The sequence below is a fragment of the Condylura cristata genome, unplaced genomic scaffold (genome assembly GCF_000260355.1).
Source record: "Condylura cristata isolate star-nosed mole 26May11 unplaced genomic scaffold, ConCri1.0 scaffold00017, whole genome shotgun sequence".
NCBI lineage: Eukaryota > Metazoa > Chordata > Mammalia > Eulipotyphla > Talpidae > Condylura > Condylura cristata.
Window position 1 is genome coordinate 19,466,481 of NW_004567118.1, and position 26,134 is coordinate 19,492,614.

General features: G+C 52.9%; 1 protein-coding gene across 3 annotated transcripts in view; it reads right to left on the bottom strand.

The window, feature by feature from the left end:
* Positions 1-26,134, bottom strand: part of PHF2 (PHD finger protein 2) — a 60,787-nt gene that overhangs the window by 16,468 nt on the left and 18,185 nt on the right. For 2 of the 3 annotated variants that reach the window (XM_004684496.2, XM_012726582.1), the window contains exons 2-9: positions 14,787-14,875; positions 9,719-9,833; positions 6,204-6,364; positions 4,877-5,018; positions 3,378-3,564; positions 2,528-2,690; positions 1,665-1,752; positions 1,131-1,237 (exon numbers count right to left, since the gene is read on the bottom strand). In XM_004684496.2, the coding sequence (XP_004684553.1) occupies positions 1,131-1,237; positions 1,665-1,752; positions 2,528-2,690; positions 3,378-3,564; positions 4,877-5,018; positions 6,204-6,364; positions 9,719-9,833; positions 14,787-14,875 (1,052 nt within the window). The remainder of the gene's footprint in view (positions 1-1,130; positions 1,238-1,664; positions 1,753-2,527; positions 2,691-3,377; positions 3,565-4,876; positions 5,019-6,203; positions 6,365-9,718; positions 9,834-14,786; positions 14,876-26,134) is intronic. The other variant, XM_012726583.1, reaches the window with a different exon arrangement.

Sequence of the window (26,134 nt, forward strand, 5' to 3'; positions counted from 1 at the left end):
GGAGGGTTTGTTGGCTGGGTACCCATGCACCTTCACCGCCACCTGCAGATGACTTCACACCCCAGGTGGAAGGATTGTTAAGGGCTGGACCTTCCGCAGGCCTCTGCCCACTGCCACCCGCCCAACTGCCAACGGTTCCCCTTGGAACCTGGGGGGCGCCCATCTGTCTGGGACGCCCTGAGCGAGCAATAACTGGCCCTTCCCCTTCTCCCCCCTCACCTGACCCCTCTTAGCAGCGGCCGCAGTCCTACCCACGGCAAGCAAGCCAGAGCTTTCTGAGCCTCACACTGATGTCACTGGCAAGCTGAGTGCACTGGCAGTGGGTGTGACCCCCTGGAGCAGCCCAGGCACCCATCTTTCAAAGCTATCCCGGAAAGAGGGAAGCAGCCCCCGTAAAAGTAGTAGCATCCGCCTCTCTGGCTCCCAAGCTCTGAGGCGTCAGGTGACTGTCTGCCTGGGGCTGCTGGGCCCTTCCAAGGAGGGTGTGAGACTGAGGGTGGGGCCAGTGCAGCTGGCAGCTCTCACCTGGGACTTAAACCTGTCCCCAGAGTGTTTCCCCACCCCGCCCCACCCCACCTCCCCAGGGCAGAGCTGTCCTCTGCTGGGGTAGAGTTTAGGGCTCCATATCTGGGGAGAGATGGAGGACGAAGGGCTGTTTTCAGCTCTACCCTCCAGACAGCGCCTCCCATTCCCTTAGGCTGAGCAGGAGCCAGGCACTGACCCCTGCAGGTGTCCAGAGATGGCAGGGGCCGGCTGAGCCTGCCGCCCCCCACAGGCCTCCCCTGGAACCTAGACATGTATACCCGCCACCATTAGGTAGGGGGCTTCTCGGGCACCTGGGTTGGTGGTCCAAGCGCCAGCATCCCTGTCATAACCACAGGCAGCATGCACACTGAGCAGAAAGCACGCCAGGCCTGGGGACGTGGACTGCCTTGCTTCCTGAACAGCAGTCAGCCCTGCAGGCTGGAGTCCAGTGCTGCACTGCACAGACTGGGGACCCGGAGGCTGGGAGCTGAGGGGACATGGCCACAGCAGGGCGAACTCACTGCTCTGTCACCCACCCCATGCCCCTGGGCTTCACCTGCAAACAGCCCATCAGAGCCTCAGGCTAAGGTGCTGGCCAGATTTACCTTTGAAGGCCTCCAGCAAGTGCTTCCCCATGTACCAACAGGCAGTTTCGAAGTTGGGAAATTGAGTCAGGCTGCCTAGTTTCAACCTTCTTTCCACTTCATATGCTCTGTAAGCCACAGCAAGAAAACATCAGGGAGAAAGAAAGCAAACCCATGTCACCACCACATCACAGCCAGAGACCCCAAAGCCATGGGCACACCCTCTCAGGCCTCCCCACTGGGTCCTGTGTGGCGGAGGGACACCAGGCCACATTGTCTCTGGGAGGTGGGAGCAGGCCTCCTGCTTCTAGAGCAACAGGTGAATGTCTTGGAAGAGAATGGGTCTTTAAAGCCACTCCAGACCTACCATGGGCCAAAGAGGATGTGTAGTGACCTCACCCCTTAGGGACCCTGGTAAAATCTCGGCTACCTCCTTCCTCTCCGCCCCCCCCCCGCCACAGGCCCAGTGAGGTGAAAAGTCATGCTCAGGGTTATCACTGCGTTGGCCGATCGGGACTCAGGGGTGGCGATGCTGGCTGGGCAGCGTGGTCTTACCTCATCTGCATCTCCACGCTCAGGCTGTGCAGGAAGTGTCCCGCGAAGGCCAGGCAGTCTACTGGTGTGAGTGTGGCATAAATCCAGCCTGGGAGCAACGGGAATACTAGCCCTTCACAGGCCCTGGTGATGGCACGTGGCTGCTCCCCCAGACCCAGTGTGCCTGGAAGGAGCTGCTGTAGCGCACCCACTCTGCCCTCCATGCAAGAGTAGTGGTCCCCCAAGTCAGAGAGCCTAAGTCCAAGCTGGCCCAGCTGTGCCTCACACCCACCTTTGTACAGGCAGATGCAGAAACCAGGCCTGCCCTAGACTCGGGCTGCCCGGTAGGCTGGCCTCCGCACTCAGGAGGGAGGTGGGGCGGGGGCAAGTGGGCCTGTCCCTCCGAGAGCAGCCTGCCGGAGTCACTGGCTGTGGGGACTGGGGAGGGCCCAGGCCAGGACACTCGGAGGCACACAGATCAGCCATATGTGCGGCAGAGACCGAAAGACCGCTGGCCACTTAGACTAAGGAATTGCTGTCGGCTGTTCATCTTTAAAGTGTGACAGCAACATTGTGATTTTGTTATTGTGAAAGGCAGCCTTTCTGAAATGGTGGAGTGCTTATGGTGAAGCAGTATGATGTCTGTTGACACCGTGCTTCTCCCTCTGCTCATGTATGAAATGTTGATATCGGCAAACACCCACCTTTGGAAGTGACTGAGTGACTGGACACCCGGGCCCACACAATCTCCTGGCCCAGATCTGGCCTCTACGAGTGGCTGGGCCAGCAGCCGAGTGACTCAGAGCCCTGAGGTGGCCCTGGAGGAGGTGGTGTGCCCACACGGTCCACAGGCCCCGTCAAAGATGGCTGGGACAGATGCTCACCTGAGGGGATGAAGAGTGTCTGGCCCTGTTTGAGGGTGCACTTATAGCACCTGTCCACCTGGTCAGCAAAGAACATCTCGCTGTGGTTGGAGGCAGACTGCCAGCGCTCATACAGGGAGATGTTGGCCGACGCCGGCTTGATGAGATAGAAGATCTTCTCCCCCTGCCAACGAGAGGCCATTGGCAGAGACTTTCACATGCCAAGCTGCTGGCGGTGGGGGGCACACCTCACTAAGTCCAGGGACACTGGGGTCGGTGGGGTGGGTGAGCTCATCAAGTCCAGAGATGTGGAAGTTCCTGGAGACTGGCCTGGCTTGAACTCCACTGTGCCCAGGCCCGCTGTCCAGCCACATTCCAGGACAATTCAGAAGCCTTGTGTGAGGAAGGCTCTAGGCTAGGTGACCACCCACCCTGGTCACCCCACAGCCTGCACTGCAGCATGGCAAACGCCTTGCATGCTGAGGGGCACAGAGGTGGGCCAGCTCTGTGATGAGGACAGGGGACGCTGCTCCAAGAACTGATCAGTGCTGGGCAGGAGATGGAAGGAAGGTCCATGCCAGGCCCCAGCCCTGCACTCAGACCACAGGGAGAGCATGGAGACGCACACAGGGCAGGTGGCCAGGGGAAGGAGGTAAGGGGACAAGGAGCTCTTACTCATCCCCCAGCCCCACCCTCAGGCTCCTACGGGAGTCACCAGCGGTCAGTCTCTGCTTTGTCTTCTAGGGAATCTCCCCAGCACTGTCCTCCCTTCCCTGGACACCAGTGGCCACTGAAGACTAGGTCACCCACCGCAGCATGCACCCCCAATGCTGCCTGAGTCTCGGCCTCTTTGGAAACAGGTGGCGCTTACCTTGAGCACATGGTACCAGGCGGAGGCACCCCCCGAGTCGATGTGGAAGTCTGTGTAGCTGTCCTTCACACAGATTAGGCAGTACTTGGTCACCTTGGGCTTGGCCAGCAGTGCGTCATCTGGCCAGTAGTTTTCTACCCAGGACAGTTTCTTCACAATGTCAGGAGGTTCCACAAAGCTGGACATTCTGGGGATGCAGCAGGAAGAACGGTCAGCGGGGCTGGGGCAGGCGTCCTGCACACTCGGTGCCTGCTCAGAGCCGCACGTGGAGGCCGGCTGCCTCCCCTCCTTCCGCGACCCAGAGGCCTTTCGACTGCTGCCTCCTCCCTCCCAAATGGTAAAAAAGACCCGTTGGGCATACATAAACACCCCTGTGTAATGACGCGAGCCCCATGGACTGTGCCAGCAAAGGACTGGTCATGGGAGGCCCGTGGAGAACTCGGACCAAAGCACCACCATCCCTGAGCTGTCACCCAGAATCTCTCTGGTAGGAACCCCCACCCCCCAGCAGGGCATCCAGTCAGGATGTTATCAAAGCCACACACTCCTCAGAACTCATCTTGGGAAAAAATCTTCCTGCAAACACATAGGAGGTTGTGTTTCCAGATAGTACGATCCATCCGACTTCCCTTCCTGCCCTTGCTGTCCAGAAATTCAAGCAAAACCCAACATCTAGTTCCATTGCCTTGGTATGGCTCCTAGCATAGTTCTGTATTCCCTTTCTTGATGTGATTTCCAATAACTTTTTTTTTTCCTTCCTACTCTTTTTGCACATGTGCTTTTTTGAAGTTGCCAAGGTAAAAAAAATGATCCAAAAATGAAATCATTCTTAAACTAAAACATCAAGCCTTACAGTAAGCAAGTGCACTGGGCCTTCCCAGAGGGTCAGCTGGAGAGCTAGGAACTTCACAGAGGGGCGGAGGGGCAGGGGCACTGGCCCTGCACAGCAGGTACTGGAACAGGGTCTCGGGGCCAGGCGGTAGAGCCAGGCTCGAGCAGCCTCTGAGGCAGAAGCTTGGGGCCAGGAGGCCTGGGGGAGCCAGGTGCATCCTCTGGGACCGCACTCTGAGAACAGCAGCTGACTGGGGTGCTCCTGCTGGGGCGGCGGGGCGGGCGCACGGGCTGCTGCTGCAGCACTGGCATGATGTGTGTGCTAACGGTGGGCAGGTGCGTGAGCAAGTGTGTGAGTGTGTCACGCATGGGTGCGAGTCCATGCCCTGGGGAAGACACTTCTCCACACTTGTACCACCTGTTCTCTCTGGAGGGCAGGATGAAGCAGGCCAGAGGCGGGTCTGACTTTTTGTTCCCTTTCTGGCTGAATTGTTCACAATGCACAATATTCAAACTTTAAAAGGGAAACAGCACAACAGAGCCATGTGTGAGATTTTATGGCCCGGGACCTTTTCCGTGTTTCTCAGTGACTCCCAAGGGTGCTGCCGCCTGACAACACCAACACGGGCTAGGAGCCAGGAGGGCCTGGGGCCCCACCCGCCCCTCACCTGGTGTCGGAGAACTCGAGGTTGGTGAGGTTCAGGACCCGCTTGCGGTTGGTGCTATAGTAATAGTCAACAAACTCCTTCAGCTTCATCTTGCAGTCCTTCTGCTTGGTGACATCTGTCACATCCACGCTTCGCTCTGGGCCTGAGGAGGCAGCAGGAGGAGAGGGTTGCACCGGGGAGCTGGGGTAGTCTCCCACCAGTAGGGGGCCTGGGTTGGGCAAAATGCTCTGGGCTCTAGGACCCGACTGCCACCTGCCTGCCTTGCTGCTCTCTCCCTCCGGTTATGTGAAGACCCCTGGTGCAGTGAGGTCCTCATGGCCTCAGCTTAGCACGTGAAAATACAGGACACCCAGGTGCCTAAACTTCAAATAAATAGCAAAGACTTCTACAGCATATGCATGTCCATATATGTATGACGTATGGGGCACACTCATAATTTAAACATCAGAAAATCAAAGGATTTTGTTTCTAGGGTCCAACTCATTATTCTGAAAATTGAAAAGTTGTTAAACCATGGAGGAAATCCTGCATTTTCTATCACTGATGTCAGGAACTTCAATTTGCCCAAGTAATTAGAGAAAGAGAGTTCCCTATCAACTCAGCTGAGAGAGGGAGTGAGAAGGGCAGGGTTAGCAAGCCTTTCCTTTGCACGGGGCCTTCCCCTCTGCTGCGGCCTTGACTGGTGGGCTGATGGAGCTTTCTGTGGACAAATAAGGCTAGATTCTGGGCCCCCCAACTAAAAGTGGGTGGTCAGGCACTCTCAGCTCCCAGGGTAGGGAGGGTCCTGCAACAATTTGAACCAAATTTAACAAGCCTCTAACACTTGATGGAGGAACAGATGGAGACAGGGAACAGGTTAAATGACTCTACAGGGACACTGCCAAAGAAGTCCTGAAGGGGAGCTCTCCCCAAATCCCCAGGGTAGCAAGTTCTCTAGGACTAACAAGCCTGTTTCTGCAAGGCAAGGCCTTCCAGGGCAGGACAAAAACACTAGCAGATATCAGCTAGGTCCTGGAGCTCACAGCTAAAAGGATTAAGAAGTCCTCGAGACAGTCTCCAATATGCAGGCAGGGTAGCAGGGGCAGGGGGCAGGCAGGGTCACAGGTCACTTTGGTAGGGCTTGGGTCTCATTCTAAGAATGCCCAGAAGGGGGTGTGGACACTGACTCATAAGCTCACACAGCTGGGCTTCAGCCAAGGGAGGGGTGAGGGCATAAGTGTGTGCCCAGGGCCAGGGGTAGGGGCTTCTGCACTGGCATGCCCAGCATGAAGGGGTGGCTTTGTGGCAGCAGGCCTGGCACCCACAACCCACAGGAAAGGACACTTACCCACGTAGTTCTCAACATCGCTGACGTAGAAGGTGGGGGCTGGCACGGCCAGGCCCAGTCCATCTTTCTTGGGGACAAGAATGGGCTCTGTGAAGCCATGCTCCTCCATGTAGCCCAGTGTGAGCTGGCTGCCTGGTACTCGGGCCACTACGTCCTCTGCGCTGTGGGGGCAGCACAAGTTGGAGGTGACGTTGGACCAGTGCCAGCTCCCCAACCATGACTGGCCTGGACAGGTCCCCAGGGCCTGCTGCTCCCTCCACCAGCTCACACAGCCCCAGGAGACAAACCCCCTGCAGTGCCACCGGAGTCCTGGGGCAGCCTGCAGGGCAGACATAGCAGGGTCCTGCACTCCCACAGACAGAACTTCCAGGCAACTGCTCTGACCATGGTGAGTAGGACAAGGACACACTGGTGTCCCTGCTTCCATGGCAGACAGGCCAGCAGCCCTGGGCAAGATCCCTCCCCGCTCCGTGCTCAGAGATGGGACCCTGCTCAGGTGGCCTGGCCTAAGGATAAAGGATAAAGCAGAGGAAGACAAACCCCTTTTCAGGGAGAACCCACCCCCTGGATAAGCAGAGCAAGGATGACTGGAGTATCCTTTGGCTTTGACTCCATGATGGTATTGAGGACACCGAAAGGCAGGAGGGGAAGCTGAGAAAGATGCACCATTCAGGCAACTGTGGGAGCTCTGGGCATGTGGACACAGTGCAGCCAACTGCAGATGCCATGGGTGATGGGCACAGAGTCGCCCTTGGCTAACTGAAATAGTGGTAGAGTATTCCATTATGTATATATACCACACTTTCTTTATCTACCAACTGTGTTCCCCTTGGATCTGCCAGGGGGTACTTAGATTGAATTTGGAATGCTAAACAAAAATTCAAGACACCCAGATAGCCAGAACAGTCTTTAAAAAGATTGAAAAAAAAAAAACAAACTAATAAATTAGTTCCCAGAGTTGCAGGATACAAGATCAATATACAACAAATCAATAGCATTCTGGTACAGTAGCAATGAACATGCTGGAAAAACTAAGAAAACAATTCTAGGTCATTTACTAAGCACCAAAAAAGAAGTAAATAAATAAACTACCCAGGAATACATTTATCAGAAGTAGTGGAAAACTTATACTCTAAAAATGATAAAATATTATTGAAAGAAATTTTTTGGATCTCAAAAATTGAGAAAATATCCCATGTGCATGGGTTGGAAGACTTAACATTAAGATCTGTAGATTCCACACAATTCCCAATAGCATCTCAGCTGCAACCTTTGAAGAAACTGACAACCTGATCCTAAAATTCTCACAGAAATGCAAGGAACCTAGAATGACCAAAACAACTTTGGGAAAGAAGAATAAAGTTGGCAGTCTCATTTCCTGATTCCAAAATTTACTGCAAAGTACAGTGATCAAGATAGTGTGGTTCTGGCCTGAGGACAGACTGAGATCAGTGGAACAGAATTGAGTGTCCAGAAATAAATGATTTTCAACAAGGGTGCCAAGACCATGGAATGGTGAAAGAATTTTGTTTTCAAAAGATGCTAGGAAGACTAACAGCTGCACACAACAACAAAAAACGGGAAGTTGTCAGGTCCTTATTTCACACTACATGCAAAAATTAAATTGCATCAAAGACCAAACCATAAGAGCTCAAACTATCAAGCTCTTAGAAGAAAATGACAAATCTTCACAAAACAGGTCAGATTGGACTTCACCCAAATTAAAAACTTTTGTACTTCAAAGAGCATTACCCATAAAGTGAAAAGACAACTCACAAATGGGGAGAAAGTATTTGTAAGTCATATACCTGAAAAAGGACATGTATCTGAAATATAGAAAGGACACTTACAACTCAACAGACAAATAAATAATGCCGCAGGCCAAGGACCTGAACAGACATTTCTCCAAGGAAGATCCACAATAGCCAAAAAGGACTTGTTTATGGTAGAATTATTTATATTAGTTTAAAAAAAGGAAAAGAAAAGAAAAATGAACACGCAATTACGCAGTCTGCACCTGGGAGAGTACTGAGGGCCGGGCCCCAGGCCCAGTATGCTGGGCACGCACAGGCGTACACAGACCCAGCACGGAGAAAAAGAAAAAGATACCAGCCAGGCACAGACTGAGATTCTATCAGTCCGATCAGTGCTCGACACACTTTCCATCAGAACTGCACTGGCTAAAAGCCCTATTTGCATAAAGCGGAGGTCTAAGGAGTAGCGCTCCCCAGTTTTCTTTTTGCCTAGATAAGCACACTCCTCTTACCCCAGCAGCTTAGACATACAGCTCAAGTGCTTCTTGAGCCTATATGCCCTGAACTGTGGTCTTAAACCCTTGAACTAGCATGTCAAGTTGGAAATCAAGTGCTACTGCTGTAACAGAACTGTAACAAGACCACTGAAACATGTGAGCCATAACACACCCGTAACACGGTTGCTGCAAATCAGCTGGACTTCAGTGCCTCGGTGCCATGACAAACACAATGTGATCTGGTCACAGTGGCACAGTAAGGAATCAGCCCACCACATGGATGAAGTCCGAGGACATGATGCTGATTGAGAGAAGCCAGATACAAAGACCTCATATCATGATTCCTGTTAGATGAAATGTCTAGAATAGGCAAGTCTGCAAAGACAGAAAGCAGACCAGTGCTCCTGAGGGCTAGGGGAGGCACAGAATGAGGTCATAAAGGCACCAGGTTCTTTGGGGTGATGACAATGTCCTAAAATTAACTGGTGGTGGTTCCCACATCTTTGAATACACCAAAAATCACTGGCCTGTACCTATTAAATGGGAGAACTGTATGAAACCAGAAAAATGTCTCAATAAAAGAAAAGAGCGAAAGAAGCCAGAGGAAAGATCCACACAGAAACAGGCTATGAGTTGCTTTGAATTTTTCATCAGAAATCACACAAGCAAGAAGAAAATGGGGTGAAATGTTTAAAGTTAAAAGAAAAAAATTTTCTCTGTAAATTCTCTGTAGAATTCAGTGTCTGATGAATTGTCATTCAAACGTGGAAGAGAAATAAGATTGTCAAACAGCACCTATCCTATTATGAATGGCCGAGGGCAATTCCAAGCGCTCCTGGCTGCCGGCCAGCCCCAGGGTCCACTGTCCCTTCTCACCAGAAACCACTGGTCAGCCTGGCTGAGCCCTTGGGTGAGGGCGGTTTAGGACACCAGCTAGACCAGAGGAGAGCCGGTGGCCATGGGTCCTGCCATGTCGGAGGGAGGACACCTGCCTCCACTGCCCCCTCCCCACCCACAAAATGAAGCCACTCCCTTCCCCCAGAAAGACTCTGGGAAGTCCACACCAGGCAGGGAGAAGGTCCCTCTCCACCCTGCACCCCAGGAGGATAGCTGGGGCTGTCTGGGAGGTGCAAGAAAGTCAACCACAGGAAACTGCCTGGGGTTTGGGGAAGCTGGGCAGCCTGCAATTTCCCTGGATGGAAATCCACAGTCTGGACCCAGGGAGGGGTGAGCCTGGGACTGGGTGGGGAGAAGGGGGACCCACCTGGGAAAGGTCCTGCTCCTCAGCTCCTTGATGAAGAGCTGGCTGCCGTTCTGCACCGGCTTGACGTCAGGAGTCTGCCCTGGGCTGTGCTTGTGCCAGGTCCGCTTCTTCTTCACTGTGTGTGGGTTGGGGAACAGGAGGCAGGTTGTCACCTGCAACCCCTTCCCCAGCAGCCCCCTCCCCAAGGCTTTAGGCACCCAGCCCAGGGGATCCAGCAGGAGGCCAGTTGAGGAGTAAATGCCTTGAAGCCAAAACCTTCCAGAGCAAAGAAAGGGTCCTCAGGCGCTGCCACCCCATGACCCTGCTCATCACACCATCAGCAGCCACCAACTCCCCAGCCTCCTGTCACGGCCCACCCACCCACTACTCTGCTGCTCTGGCTCGGATGATGGTGCCCAGAACCTGGGGCCCTTCACTCAACACACACTCTGCTGAGCCATCGGAGGCACCTCTGGGGGCAGCCTCGCTGCTCGGGACCCCTCCTCCCCTGGCCTTGCCCCCTGCTGGGTGCAGACCCTCCTGCTGGGACCCAGCTGCATGGACAGCCTGGGCTCACAACAGCCTGTCTGCCACCTGCTGTGCCTTCTGCCCTCTTGCCCCACTGGGGTGCTGCACCTCACACCCTCGAATGCCGCTGGGCTCTACCGGCTGCTCCCTCAGGCTGCCTTATCTTCACACCTCTTCCCAAGGGCACTGGGAGTGCCCACCGTGGACTTTCTACATACTGTGCACACACACCTTTACTGGGCTATGAAACACAAGCTGGCACACAAACACACATGTGCACGCACATGCAGACACGCCCCCGTGCGCTGTGACGCCTGTGAGCACGCGGCACGTGTGCACACACATGCCCAAGGAGCGGGATGCACACGCGTGCATTGGACTGCACGCCCCTGGAGGGTGGGAAGTGATTTCCTTGGCCCCTGACCTCCTCTCGGGAAACATCAGATGAGTGAGGACAGGAGCCCTCCCGTGGAGCATGGCTGCTCTGTGGCCAGGTGGCAGGTGAGCAGAAATTAGACTGGATGTGCAGAGGGACCAGTGAGGTCTTGGGCGCCCATCAAGGGTGAGATGGGGGAGGCCTGCAGGACAAGAACCTGGACTCCTTCTCCCTCACCTGCTAGAGGTGGGACTGAGGGCTAAAGCATAGTGCCAGCTGCCCCTCAAGCTTCCCCAGGCAGGGGAGGTGCTGGGTGGCAGGGACTGTGACTCATCTCTCTGGTTGATTGGCCCCCTGCCTGTCTCCGGTCATGTCATGACCCTTGAGACCATCTCCAAAAACGGTGTCACATTATGTTGCACCTGGCCTTCCTGATGTATGGAAGCTTGACCTGATCCCACAGAGGGAGAATCCCAAGCTGGGACCTCCAGTGGCAGTACCAGGCACCGATGGGGCAGAGGGCGGGGGGGGGGTTTACATGGCTTGGGTCATCTGCCCTCGTCTTCATGCCCCACCACCTTGTAACTGTGCGACCTTGGGCAAGTTACTGAGCATCTCTATGCCCGCCTTTTCTAGAGAGATGCTGGTCCCAGCACCCAGGGCTCCTTGAGGCTTGTCTACAGGGCTCCGTGCCTACCCAGACCACAGCTCTTCCCTGTATCCCCCTGCATGACCCAGCTTAAACCGAACGCGGGAGATGTCTGGGGGTGGATGGCCCCCCCAGAGCTCCTGGGAGGGAAGACGGACTTCAGCTCAGTGCAGCTCAGGCCTCACTCCTGAGCCTGAAGCAGGCCTAGCATCGTGGTCCCCCCGCTAGATGTGTGGCTACACCCAGAGCAGCTCTGGGGCATACCTACAAGGTGCTGCCCCTGGAAAGGGCCTGGAGAAATGGAGGTTGCGTGCATGTCTGCACAGAAAGGGGCACCTCCCTTTCTGATGCTAAGAGGTTCCTGGGGGTCACCATTTAGAAGGGACCCAGGAAACGCCAGGGTTTCAAGAGGGGATGGGAAAGGAAGCCCAGGACACACTCTAGCAGACAAAAGAGGCCACTGCCTGGCTGGGAAGAGACTTGTGACCCCAGTGCAGTGGGGGAGTGACAGAGGAGCAGAGGGAAAAGAGAGGTATTGGGAAGAGGATCTTCCACGGGCCCCCTAGGCCAGCAGGGTCGGGGCACCCCCCATCCTCCCCAGTGGTGTCTTCTCGGTGAGGTTTGAGGATACTGAATAGGCTGTCTTGGGCAAACCCCACTTCCAGGGAGTAGACTGGGGTGAAGCCAGTTTCCCTGGGGAGCATACAGAGGAGCACAAGGATACAAGCAGTCTGCATGCAGGACTTTGCCCCAAGTGGCAATGGGAAAACTGAATCTCGGGGGACACACACATTGTTGAAGTACACTGGATGTGGGGTGTGGTCACAACAGTGGGTTTGGAGATGTAGTGCACTAGGAGGAAGCAGCAACACCTCCACACGTTCATGGGGGGTACAGGCTGAAAAGCAGGTGCTAACTAGGCTTGGCAGGAGACCCAGAACAGATGGTCTTTCCGGGGCCTCGCTTGAAACTGGGCAGCTCCGGACACCTTGGGAAGAGGCCAGAACGCAGCCAAAAATGTAACTGGAGCACTGGCATTGACAACAGTCAGAAACCGAGTAGAGACACAGGGTCTGAGCTCCAGGGCTTCCCCAAACCCTCAGACCTGGCTGGTGGGTCTTCCTCCCCAGGGCCCAGAGCCTGGAGAATGGATCAGCGTGCCGGGGCTGGCTGCCAGTGGGACGCCTGGATGTCTCCACAGGCATCAGAGGAATGGAGATGACAGCTGTCCTGCAGGTGGCAGGTACCGAGTCTGCCCACCTCCTGACTCACCCTAACCTCGCAGGGATCTTGAGGGCCTCAGGGAGGAGGAAAGTGAGAAGTCAGTATGTGAAGTGACCTCTTAAGCAGTCTCAGAGCTAATGAGCTACCTACTTCCTGGGGGTCTTCGTGTCGAATGGGGACTCCTTATGAATTCACATTGGGGCCCCTAAGCTCTTCACCAAATCTGAATCAGATAAATCTGTGTGCCCAGAGCAAAATGAGGTCAAGGGTCATAAGGCAGGAGCACCTGGAGGGCCCCAGGGCCTCTAAAACAAGGCCAAGTGGGAGGGAAGTGGCCTCAGAGCAGCTCGCTCATGCCTTCCCGCTCCGTCCTGATCCGCTTGTCATCTCCGCCTTGCCAAGCTGCAAGCCCCATCCATGCTGGGCAAGAAAAGGAAATGAACCCCTAGTGAGGCTCATGGGCCCGGGGTTCCCTGGAGGCATGAGGTGGTACATAAGCCTCACTACGGAAGGTGTGACGAGTCGATGAGGCAAAAACATGATGGAGGCTTCATTTCAAATAAGAACTGCTGTGTGCAATGTGGGCATACGTGCTAGCGGAAGGTACTAGAACCCTGCCCGTTTATCCCTGGTAGGTACACAAACCTCAGTAATGACCCAAAAATCAGATTCATGGATGCATAAACTACACACGCATGTACAAACATGCCTGTTCTGCCAGGCAGTCCCTTGCTCCCTGGGAAGCTGGCTGTAGGTAGGGAGACAGGCATCTTCCTTGGGCTTCTAGGGGCGCTCAGGGCAGCTGTGGCCCATAGCCTCTGCCCAACCCCCAGCACAGGGCAGGGTCTGGGTAAGGCAGGCACAAGTGTCTCTGGCAGAAGCAGGCAGAGGACTGTCATTGCCGGGGAGGGTTCTTCTGGGATTGCATACTGGGATTGCAGGCAGACACAGTGCTCAGCTCAGCACCCCAGGTAGCCTGACCTGATGCACACGAGAGCCCCCAAAACACATCCTCCCTGAGGCTCCCCAAGACAGCGCCTTTTGAGTGTCCTCGGCCATAGGGGACCAGGAAGGGTTTCCAGGCTCCAACCTTGCACTCTCCAGTTCCCCAGGCATATGGGCAGAGTGCCCTGGAGGTTTTTGCAGTGCCCAGAGCAACTGGGGAAAATATGTTCTGAGACGAGTCCGCTGTGAATCGGGAACCTCAGGACCTCCCGCTTGAGAAGGCCAGGAGCTTCAGGCCTTGTCCCCGACTGACACACCTGCCACTGGCAGTGTGCTACTGTGGCAGCAACATGGGTGCCAGGGAATGTGGACCATGGGGCACAGCCTAGCACAGCTCCCTGCCCAGCGTTCAACTTCCCAAGGGCAACAGAACGGGGTGCTCGCCAGTGCCAGTGTCTTCCTTCTGCTCTTGCTGGATCCATAGGACATATTCGATGGACATATACGACTGAGACCCAGGAGGGGAGCCAGGAGTGGTAAGGGTCCTCCCTCAACCTCACCAGCCAGCACAGGGCTCAGGATGGCAGTGTCTAGCTCGCAGCTGAACATCTTGCTAGCCAGAAACAGAGGCCACATTAACAACCCCCACCGCAGCACCCCTGTGCCACTCGTCTTGACTCCACATGAGTCCTTTCCAAGGTCCTACAGCCCCTGTGCACTCAGCCTTGGAGCTCAAAGATTACATCACCTCCTACCTGCCATCGGCTCTCCTCCCCGTGAGGCTCTCCTCCCTGTGAAGCTCTCCTCCCCGTGAGGCTCTCCTCCCCGTGAGGCTCTCCTCCCTGTGAAGCTCTCCTCCCCGTGAGCCACCGAGCCACCCCGAGGATAAATCTGCACAGTGGGGAGTCCCCATAGGACCTGCCACACCCCCAATAGTCTAGAGAAGAGGAATAAAGCCCTCTGGAGGTGCATGGAGCAGGCAGTTTGAGAAAAGGAGTCACCTGACACCTTGCTAGTGTGAGGGGGTGGTCTGGAGAAGGGAGAGGGAGCGCATTCCCAGACTCCCTCGAGGTAGTGCCAGCTGGGCTGCTCAGGCAGGTCACCTGGTTGGCCCAGCATCACCCCTTAACCCAACCTCCAGTAAGTATCCCCGTCTCAGCAGGCCCTGGAGTTAGTGTCCACACAGGGCCCATGAGTGGCCGCTACTGCATCTTAGGCAGGAACACATCATAGTGATCACAGAGAAACCGTAAGGGGCAGTAACAGGCCAGCACCTGGGAAGCTAGCCTGGGGCAGGGCCAGGGTCGGGGCCAAGCAGAGTTGCCGCCGCCAGAGTCAGTGCAGAGGCATCGGCTCTGTATACTCACAGGTGGACTTCCCGTGGGTTTTCTCGCAGTTCGGGCAGTGGTATATGTCGATGTCTGGGGCTTCTTCCTCTTCCACACCAACACAGCTGAAATGCATGAAATGCAGGTGTCACCAGCATCCAACATACCTCTGGTGGCCCATTCACTGCTCAGGACAGTGGCCGGGGGCTGGGGGTAGATTGTGTGAGGAAGTGACCCCGAGAATGGGGGAGCCAGCCTCCTGTGGGGCTGCCTCTGTGAGAGCCCTCATCGCAGACCCAGGCAGGCTGGGGGCAGTCTTGGAGTCAGGAGCAGTTCAGAGCCCCTCTGGACCCCACGGGGGGGCCGTTGGAAGTCACCCACCCCAGAGGCAACACCTTGGTGCTGGAACAACTACATAGCAAGAGTGGAGTTGAACCCCGACCTCATACCCTAATCAAAAATTAGCTAAAAATGGATTAATAACCTAAATATGAGTTAAAATTATACTCAGAAGAAAACACAGGGGTAAATCTTCCTCTCCATGGATTTGATCATGGATTCTTAGATATGACACCAAAAGCACAAGCAACAACAGATATATTGGTCCTTAAAGGAACGCAAAACTTGTGTGCAGTAAAGGACACTATCCATAAAGAGAAAAGACAACATACAGGATAAGAGAAAATATCTGCAAATAATGCACCTACTAGTGGTCAAGCCTCCAGAATATATAAAGAGCTTTACAACTCAACCACTAAAGCAAAAAACAAATACAGTGTAAAAATGAGCAAAGGACTTGAGCAGACATTTCTCCAAAGATAAACAAGCAGTCAAATGATAAACATGCCCAGGAAAAGGCCCTCAACATTAGGGCATCATTGAAATGTAAATGAAAACCATGACCTACTACCTCATACTCACAGGACAATAAAAATTTTTTTTAAAGATTTATTTATTTGTGCATACAGAACTGGGGTACAGGCCAGAGGCTCAGGGGCGGTAAGAGGCTTCACCAGAGACAGAGCTGGGAACAGAACAAGCAGATCAAGGAAGTACACTGCTGAGGGGAGGAGCGGGCGGGTCAGGAGAGGTCTGCCACGCCATGTGGTCACCTCCGGGGCAGGCGGGAATCGAACTCATGCGGAAGTGGCTTTAGCTTCTCAGTGCAGTGCTTTAACCCGCTGCGCCACCAGGGAGGGCCCAGGACAATCGAATTTTAAAGAGAAAAGTATCAGGTGTGGGGATGATGTAGAGAAACCACACAATCTTACATGACCGCAAGGAACATCAGATGGCAGTTGCCCCCGACAACAGAATGGCTGTTGCTCAAGGAGTTAAACACAGAATTACCATATAAGCCAGCAGCCCCACTCTTAGAGAGCGACCCAAGAGTCTGAGAGCAGCAAACGAATCTTGGTACACAAACGCTCAGAGCAGCAGCATTCACGGTAACAAACACGGAAGCAACCCCAGTGCTCATCCCCTGAACAGCGGGTAGGCCACAGGTGCCATCCACACACCGGGCTCTCACACAGCCATAAGAGAGAATGAGGCACAGTCAGATGCTCCCACACGAATGGGCCTGAACACGCAATGCTGCGGGAGAGGCCAGACACGTGCGGTGCGGAGAGGGAAGCGCCAGAGAGAGCTGACGGCAGTGCAGAGGCAGGGAGAGAACTGAGCTGTTACTCTTTGGGGGGCTTCTCGTAGCCAGGAAATAGTCTGGAACGACTCAAGAGATGGAGGTGATGATTGCACCATGCTGTGACTGTATTGAATGCCAGTGAATTGTTCACTTTTAAATGGTTAAGTTTCTGTGTATGTAAATTTTATCTCAGTTAAAAAGGTGAAAGAGGGCCCTCTCTGGTGGCGCAGCGGTTAAAGCACAACACTGAGCCGCTAAAGCCACTTCCGCATGAGTTCGATCCCCGCCTGCCCCGGAGGTGACCACATGGCGTGGCAGACCTCTCCTGACCCGCCCGCTGCTCCCCCCAGCAGTGTACTTCGTGGATCTGCCTGTTCTGCTCCCCACTCTGTCTCTGGTGAAGCCTCTCGCCGCCCCTGAGCCACTGGCCTGTACCCCAGTTCTGTATGAACAAATCTTTAAAAAAAAAAAAAAAGGTGTAAGAGGGTGACTGGCCCGAGGGACACATCCCCTCACAGCCAGCACACCTGGAGGGTTCACCCCCTGTGGACGCACACACATGAGGGTGTGCCTGGACTTCTGCACTCCGCAGTGTGGAGGTGAGGTAGGGTGCCCAACGACAAAGCAGGGAGGCTGGAGGCCGCACACAGGCAGGGCACCCACTGCTCCCTGGGGACCGACCACCCTCAACCCCTGCATCAGCCAGTGTGAATAACAACAGACAGGACCGCCACAGGCCACCAACGACCCAAGGGACATGGTCACCTACAGCCACTGCTGGGACAGGGTCTGAGCCCAGAAAGGCCTGGCCAATGTGTCTGGACAATGCAAAGCTTGCTCGTCATCTCGGAACATAAGCCACGTGGCTTAATGAGTAAGAGCAGAGGCGAGGGTGGGCTTGTCTGTTCCCATGGTGCCCAGTGCCCTCCTCGGCAAACCAAGGATTGGAAGGGAAGCTGGGCGAGCTCTGGCAGATTAAAACAGTGCTCCAAATCATGGAAACAATTTGAAAATACAAATATGAAAAGTAAGTGCAACAAATGCGGCAAAGGCTCACAGCCTTTCCCCATGAACGGAGGTGACTCGGCTGGACAGACAGTGCTCGGCTAGTGCCTGGGACCCACCGCTTTAGGGGCCATGAAGAGACAAGGGGGTGTTAAGCCGGCAGCTCAGCTCGCCTGTATCTGATAAAGGACCCAAGAGCAAGCACAGTGAGTGGCAATGCTCTGCACTGATAAAGGCGAGGCAGGTGAAGCACCCTCAGTCCTGGCCTGCTCTGCACGGTGACCTGGGCTTGCCAGTCTCAGTTTGCTCACCCAGCAAGTGGGTTCATGATGCCAGCCTTGTGTCCCCAACTCTGTGCCCCAAATCTGACAAGGGCCCCTGACTTCTGAAGACCAAACTTCCCTCCCCCGTTCCTCCTGTTGCTGCCTGTGACTGTGTACAGAAGGGACAGCCAGAGTGTCTGGGGGACCCAGGGACCCCACTATGAGCTCTGGCACACCAAGCACTTAGTCATGCTGCCATCACCATCCTCAAAGAGGAGAATCACAGAAATAACTTTTTGATTTTTCTGATCCCTAAGTTAAAGCTTTTTGTGGGTCCACTAAGAATTTATCTGGGAAATTACCCAAAAATCTGAGAAGAAAACAACAGCTACAGAAATAACCAGCAAGGCCGGGGTGATAACCTCTCTTGTAGGCGGGTTGCAGGGACTGTGCCTCCCCAACAGTATGTGTGTCAGGAAGGCTTCTAACCCTCAGGTCGCAGTCTTGCATCTACAGATTGTAAGGCCAAGCAGCTATGCACACAGAGCTCAGTTCCTAGGAGTGCTTAAAACAGCAAGCAGTTTGGCCCTTTTCTCTTTATACTTTTCTGGACTTCCCCAAATCACTTAAAATAAACTGTGGAATCCCTTTGTACAGACAACAAAAGTTCTGATTTATTTTAAGGTCGAATGGGCCAGGTCCCTCCCTGTTCCCTGCACCCCATGGGGGCCTCCTGAGCCGTCCACCCTGCAGGGAGGCTGGACTCATGGAGGGGAAGGGCGCCAGGCGGGAGGGAGAGGTCTGGCTGGCAGGCGGGATGGGCAGAGGCAAGGCAGGCAGATGCCTGGGGCACAGGATGGTCAGGGACCTGAGAAAACATGAAGGGGCACTATGGGGAGGAGGGCCCCAAAGTCGTAGCCCACCAATCCATGCCCTTTTCTAAGCAGCAGCCTGGTTCACCCATCCAGCAGGCGCCCCTGAGGAAAACCCACTCTTCTCCCATGCCCGTCTGCTGGTCCTGGAGAGAACCCAGACACTGGACACTGACACAGCTCCACAAAGAGCAGCTGTGGGGAACAATTTGGTGACCACTCGGCTTCCGAGTATCATCAGCCAGTGCCAAGTTTAAGGTGGTCGTGGGTCAGAACTGTGCCAACAGCTATATAACTGAGTGCCCCATCACTGGTCCGGGCACCCCAGGGCCCTTCTTCCACACCTCAGAGGAGAAAGTGCAGTGGAGAAGGGAAGTGACCACAGGTGGCCCCAGGCTGGGCCAGATGCCAGCATCCCTCTTGAACGCCGCGCAGGCAGCACATCCGGCCCCCTCCACAGGGGTGCCGGGACAGCAGCTGTCCATCGGGCTTTGTGGTTTCACCCTGAGAGCTTCAGGCATGGTACACAGGAGGAAGATGGGGCCCAGAGAGGCTTGCGCTTGCCAGGACCACACAGGAAGGCGGGGCAGCTGAGTAGCTTTGCGCCCTCGGCTGCATATGCCAAGTCCAGGAGCCGCCACAGCTCCCTGCCAGCTGAGGGGCCACCTCACAGGAGAGGGCAGTTTACACCGGGGCTGTGGGAGGGGCAGAGGAGGCTCAGAGCCAGTGGGGCGTTTGGGGGGTGCAGAAAGGATGACTGGTTCTGATGTAACCAATCCTTGGAGGAAAGGTCACTAGCTGGAGCAAAAAGGAGGACAAATGGACCAAGCCTGCTCAGGAGAGCACGGCGCAAGGCCTGTGTGTCACACGTGTTATGCCCGAAGGCGGCAGCATCACTGCCCCACAGAGGCGGGTCCCACCCCCTCCCTGGAGGACAGCTTGTCTGGGCATGCAGTATGAGGGCCCCTTCTACCTTGCCCTCACAGGGACCCCGTCCCAGAGTGAGGAGAGGATGTTGGGGAGGCCCAGGAGACTGTCTGCTGAGCCCAACATGCATACTGGTGGATAAACCAGCATAGCTGTGTCGTGTTGGTCACATCATGGCAGAAGCCAGTGGGTTTTGTGGTGACTATCGCAGATAGTCACAGATAACCAGGACTAGAAGGAGGAGCCTGGACTGCAGAACAGGTAAAAGCAGGTTCCAAACCTCGAAGGACAACTATCTTCCAGCCCCTGCAAGTGGGGCAGATGAGTTTGAAAGTGGCAGGAGGCACAATACCCAGTGTGCCAGGCAGGGTGTCACAGCTACCCTCTCCAACTTCACCACCACTGCCACCATCCTCACCGTCACCACCATTAGCATGCTATTTTCTCCCACTGGGCTGACCACATGTGCGCTTATTTAGACAAGTACAAGAAGAGCAAAATTCCAGCAGAAAACAGAATTCTCATAGGAAGAAAGTCGTCACCCTTTCCCTCATCCCAGATGACCACACCCACCCCCCAGTCCTCAGAAACAAACCCCATTTCAACACCTTCCTACCTCCCGGTAGAGGTCAGGCTGCCAGTGGCCTCTGGCCAGCTGAGCCCTGCCCCCACATCACTGGTTTCCTCCCTGGATATGACTCCTTTGCTCCCTTCAACAGATGTGGGCACCACCGGGAGATGAAAGCCACAGCAGACAGGTGGGACAGACACAGCCAGTGTCTTCTAGGGGCCCTGAGATGCCACTCAGGGAATTTGAAGGAAGTCCCTCTGCAGGATGAGGAATGTAGGGCCAGAAGCCTGTGCTCTCTAACCTCCCCAGTTGTTTCCAAGTGTCACAGTCCACAAGAGATGTACACACGGGCATACCTGCAGCGGAGGAGAGCTCACAGGATGCCTCATGGGGAGAGAGGGTTCCCCCCGCTGCTAGTTCACTGGTAAACAAGGCAGCTCATGACCCTGCAGACTGATGCCACCCACTCTGATGGGTGGGGGTGGGTAGAGATGGAGTCTCTCCTGTGTTTGCTTTGGGGCAGGGAACTCAGAGTCCTTAATCTGGAGGCACACAGAAGGCAGAGTATTAAATGAATTGGGAATCCCATTACATGAATGGGAAGGAACACAGTGGAGCTCGGCCCTGAGAGTCTACAAGACACACAGGGACATACAGGACCCAAGTCTCACCTGGCACAGGTGAGGGAGGCAAATAGGTGACAGCGTCCATCCACTCAACATCACCGTCACCTGAGAGGGCCCCACCCACCTCCTATTTTGAAAATTTAACCCTGCAAAAATGTTAGCACAAAGGATACCTGTGCTCCCTCACCCGGGTTCTCCAGTGGTTACAACTCACCTATTTGCTTTTTCTTTCTGTAAGTTGTTTCTTAAAACCTGTGCACGTGCATGTCAGATATCGGGACAGCCTAATTCATCAGCCTGTGATACAGTCTCCACCTCACCCGCCCCTCAGAGTCCAGACCTAACAACCTCCCCACCAGCTCCATGTATACTTATATAGGGCCATATATGACCTCAGCTGCTGGGTCTCCTCATAGTTCAGGCTTCTCGCATGTGGCCCACACTTTCTGGGAGATGGTGGTCATCTTTTCCATGCAACCAGGCTTCTGCTGGGGGCTGGTGCTACTAAGACCATGACACAAGGTCATGTGTCATGCTGACACGGTCACCTTGTTCCCTGTTGGTATATGGGCTAGGCCTCTGAGCTGGGATGGGTCTACTGTCGGGTCATGAGAAGAAAGAGGGGTCATCACTTATGACCTGTGTCCTCGGTGTCCAGTGTTGGAAGTTCCACTTACCGACATGTCCAACAATTACATTATCCTGGTGATATCTTCCAACCAGATCATGAAGGGTTTAGGAAGTTTGGACTTTGGGCCCCAAAGTTCCACCTATTATTGGATCAGGCCCATTCCTGGGTTTTCAGGGGCCCATCAGGAGCTATAAGTTCTTCTTCAGGGGGAAACACAATCCATTCCAGGAAAGTTCCAGCCAGACTTGTGTTCAGCACTCTTGGCCCATAGCCTCAGTCTGTGCTTCAATGGCTCTGCCTTATCTACAGACTGTCACAAAAGGAGCAGAGCCGCCCACACTTAGAGCGCACATCACTTATCTCTCAAGGAGCCAGAGTTCCTCACATCTTCAAAGTCCAAGCAGCTCTAAAGTGCCGAGACCAAGAAACCCACGGGCTAGCTGGCCCTGCTCCCAGGAGAAGTAGGGGAGTCCTGACTTCCTGTGGGCACAGTCACGCCACATGGAGGGCAAAGTGAGCAAGCGTGCCCACCCATGAGCAAATAAGAATGGGAGGAGACCCAGATTGGCACCCAACAGCACACAAGTGCCAAGTCTCTCACTTGGACTGAGCTATAAGGTGGCTCCTAGGGACGGCCGCCTTAGCATGGAACCCTATCTGCAGGTGATTATAAATGGGCATTTGCTGGAGTGAAGTAAGCAGGGTACACAGGCCTTTTGCCCTAACTAAGCAAGACCATGTTAAAGCAGGCTGTGAGCCTGAGGGAGACCCGCCTCTCCACACCCACAGGCAACTTAGTGGGGCACCTCCGGTGGCCCTGCCAGCCAGGTTTCCCTACACTGGCTTTGGCCATGAAGAAATTCAAATTATTACAAACAAAGTACAGCTGCATCAAGACTGAAAACATCAAATACCCAAGTCAATGACTGCTTTCAATAGTGCTTCAGAGAGACCTTGGCCCAGTTCTGGACCCATGGCCAGGATATGGAGACAGCAGGAAAACAGAATGAACTATGCCTGCCTGAGTAGCAATTCTGATGTGACTTGAAGTGAACAGTGTGCAGAAATGACATAAAAGACTTTTAACACAAGGAAACAGGTGTAGCATCCCTTGTGGTGAGACATGTTGACAGCTCTTGGTTGTATACCCTGGGGAGGCCATAGTGTGGGGACACTTACTCTTATATGTCCTCAGCAGAAACGCACATGGCACACAGCTTCTAGTGGAGCTGCTGAGGTTGACAACCTACATGCCTTTTTATGGTCCTTTCCAGGTAGGTTCAGGTATACTATAAAGGTGTAGTTCATAGGTACACTGCACAGGTATACTGCATAAGTGTGTAAAGATATACTGCACAGAAATTGTGCACAGGAAAGGGAAATACATTATTGTTTTGGAGATTTCTACATTATCAATAGCTGACATATCAGCAAGCAAAAAAAGAAAACATTAAGGACATAGTTGAACTGAACAATATCAGTCAACTGGATCTAATAACATTTTTAGAGTATTTCATCCAACAAAAGCAGAATTAGGAGCCTCCTTGGTGGTGCAAGGGGTTAAATCTCAGCACTCTGATGCTCTCCACAGCCACTGCAGCATGAGTTCCATCCCTGGACAAGGGAGGTGACCCACATAGCACAGCAGACCTCTCCTGTCTCACCTGCTGCTCCTTTCAGCAGTGTATTTCAGTTGATCCACCTGTTCTGCTCTCCACTCTGTCTCTGGTGAATCATCTCACCCCTCACACCTCTGGTCTGTACCCAGTTCTTGTACAGTTCTTCTAAGCATAAAAAACTAAGCTTTTTTAAAAAGCAGAATAATCAAAATCTTAAAATCACAGGGACATTCTTCAACAGAGATCACATTCTGGACAATAAAACACACCTCCACCAATTTAAAAGAAATTTTACAAAGGATGCTCTCACAGCCCAAGGAATTGCATTAGAAACCAGTAACAGGAAATATCTGGAAATTTCCAAAATACTTGGTGATTAAACAATATCCTTCTAAATAACACAGAAACAAAGAAGTCTCATGGGAAATTTTAAAATATTTCTATCTAAATAAAAATTAAATGTAACACATCAAAATTTGTGTGGTACAGTAAATGTATAGAAGAGAATTCACAGTACTGAGTGCAGACATTGTAAAAGAATACCTAAAGTCAACCATCTCAGTCTTCACTTGAGGAAACAACAACAACAACAACAAAAAGAATTAAATCCAAGGTAAGTGGAAAGAAAGAAATAATAAAAGCCAGAGTTAAATCAATGAAATTGAAAACAGCAAATAGAAGAATCAATGAAAGCAAAACATGATTAGTTGAAAAGATCAATAAATTGATATCTTTAGTCAGGTTAACAAAGGAAAAAAGAAAAGAGAGAAGACACAAATTACTAATGAAAAAGACACCATCACCTCTGATCCCACAGACAGTACCAAGACAATAAGGAAGAGTGTGAAAAACTCTATGGCCACATTTAGAATAAGGTGAAATAGACTAATTCTTTGAAAAAGTCAATCTACCAAACCTTATACTGATGGTGGAGGTTGGTGGGAATAATCTGTATAGGTCCTATATCTGTAACAGAAATTAAACTAATAATAACACTCAAAATAGAAAGCACCAGGCCCAGATGGGTTCAAGTATGTATCCTACCAAAACATCTAAAGGCAAATTTATGCCAATCTTCTACAACCTCTTCCAGAAATCACACACAGTGGAAACACTTCCTAGTTCATTCTATGAAAGCAGTATTACCCTAATACCAAAACTAAAGACTTCACAAGAAGGGAAAACTAGAGAAAGGTATCTATCATTAACATAGATGCAAAAATCTGCAGAACATTAGCAAATCAAATTCTACCATGTATGGAATGGGACCAGATATGCAAGCCTGGTTCGTTAGTTGAAAATAAATTATTATAGGGCCCTTCTTTGTCAAAGAACAACGGGTTAAAGTGCAGCGCTTCAAAGGCAGCCTCAACCACTTCAGCAAGAGTTTGATCCCCGGCCAGAGAGGTGGTCCACATGGCACAGCAGACCTCCCCTGTCTCACCTGCTGCTCCCCTCAGCATTGTACTTTGTTAATCTGCCTGTCTGCTCTCCATTTTGTCTCTGGTGAATCCTCCCACCACCCCTGCATCTCTGGCCTGTACTCCAGTTCTGTATGCATAAATAAATAAATCTTTAAAAAATAAATTATTATAATCCATCATAAGAACTGGCTCAAGAATAAAAAGTATATGAACCTATCAATAGGTGCATCAAGTATTTGACAAAATTCATTTGTGATAAATAGATGGGCTACCCAACCAGAAGTGTAAAGGGTTACCACCTCTCCACATTTCAAAGCAAGGCTTCCTGCCCACCAACTTCACTTCTCCGGAACTCCTGATAACAGGAGTGGAGCTGGAGGCCCCAGCTAAGTTTCCTGCTGCTGCTGCCCATGGCCTGCCTCTTATCTGACCTCGGAGCACTATCTATCTTCTCCTTCCATATCTCAGAGTTCCCCATGTGTTCCCAGGGTCAGGGTCAACTAGCAGAATTGTCCCATTGGCCATCAGGCATCTCTGGTCCAACCACAGACAGCCTGGCAGAGGCCAGTGGGTGCAGGCTGGCCCTCTCCAGGCCATCTGAGCAGGGACCCCAGTCACAGGCTCTGGGAGAACTAGTGAGTTCATCTCTTCATGGTCTGGACAGCCTGTGACAGAGCAACAACACCATAAAGGAGTTGTACAATATCACAGGTCCCCTGACCAAACAGCCAAAGACATGATTCCAAAAGACATAAAGGATGTTTCTGGGTGCTTCTGCTGTATCCATCCAGTCATATGCTACCCTGAAGACTATGGCCATGGGAAACTGCACAAGGGAACAGGTCTCCAGTGTGGAAAGGCACCTGATGGCCAGGGGCAGAAGCAGAGGCACGTTGTGGTTAGGAGAGAGAGAAAGGCTGCAGCCCCACTCCCCAGCACAATGGTGTGCATGGTTTTATAGCTCAGACCCTTCACAGCACCTTCTGCTCAGCCAGGGCACCAGTCCTACAAGGTCTTATCCAAAACAGGTAACAGGACAGAGCTGTCCAGGCCCATGGTCATTAGACAGCCCCTCACTGAAGTTGCTGCACTAGACAGGGCCTGCAGTGTCTATGGGGTAGGAAGGTGGGGTGCACTTCTGAGGGCTTCACAGATGCCCTTGAGAAGCAGCATTGTGGAGCAGGCTAGACCCTGCCCATCTCAGATTACCAAACATAGGTTGACCTGCTCCAAGGCCATCATATAACAGACATCTAACAAGAAATCCTTTCAAGTGATGGCAAAAAAGACTCAAACACGTGAAACGCCCACTGATACACACTAGAAAAATAGGATAGACAAGTCTGAAAAAGAAGAGCCTCTAGAAATGAAAAATGACATTAAAAGTTAAAACACCAAGTAATAGGTTTGTTTCATATGTCCATCAAATTCAGATAAATGGTGACCTGGAGTCATTAGAATGTATCCCCACAATAGGAAGAGATAGGAAACAGAGCAAGGTTATGGCTGGAGCTGGGAAAGGCAAGAAAATCCAACATAACCAGGCATCAGGAGGCCAGGGAGGTGCAGAGGCAGGGTGGCAGCGGCTGTGGATGAATGACCCTGACTGGGCTCCCAGGTACCTGCCTTGGAACCATGCCCTGTCTCCTTTGGCCAAGAACCTCTAGGCCGTGGGGCCAAGGACCAAGACCCATATGTCCCATACAACTTAACCCATCCTGTCCACTCCATCTACCTCATTTACTCAACAGAGAAGGGCATCTGGATCAGCTCGGACTCCAACAGTGAGGACAGACTTCAGACT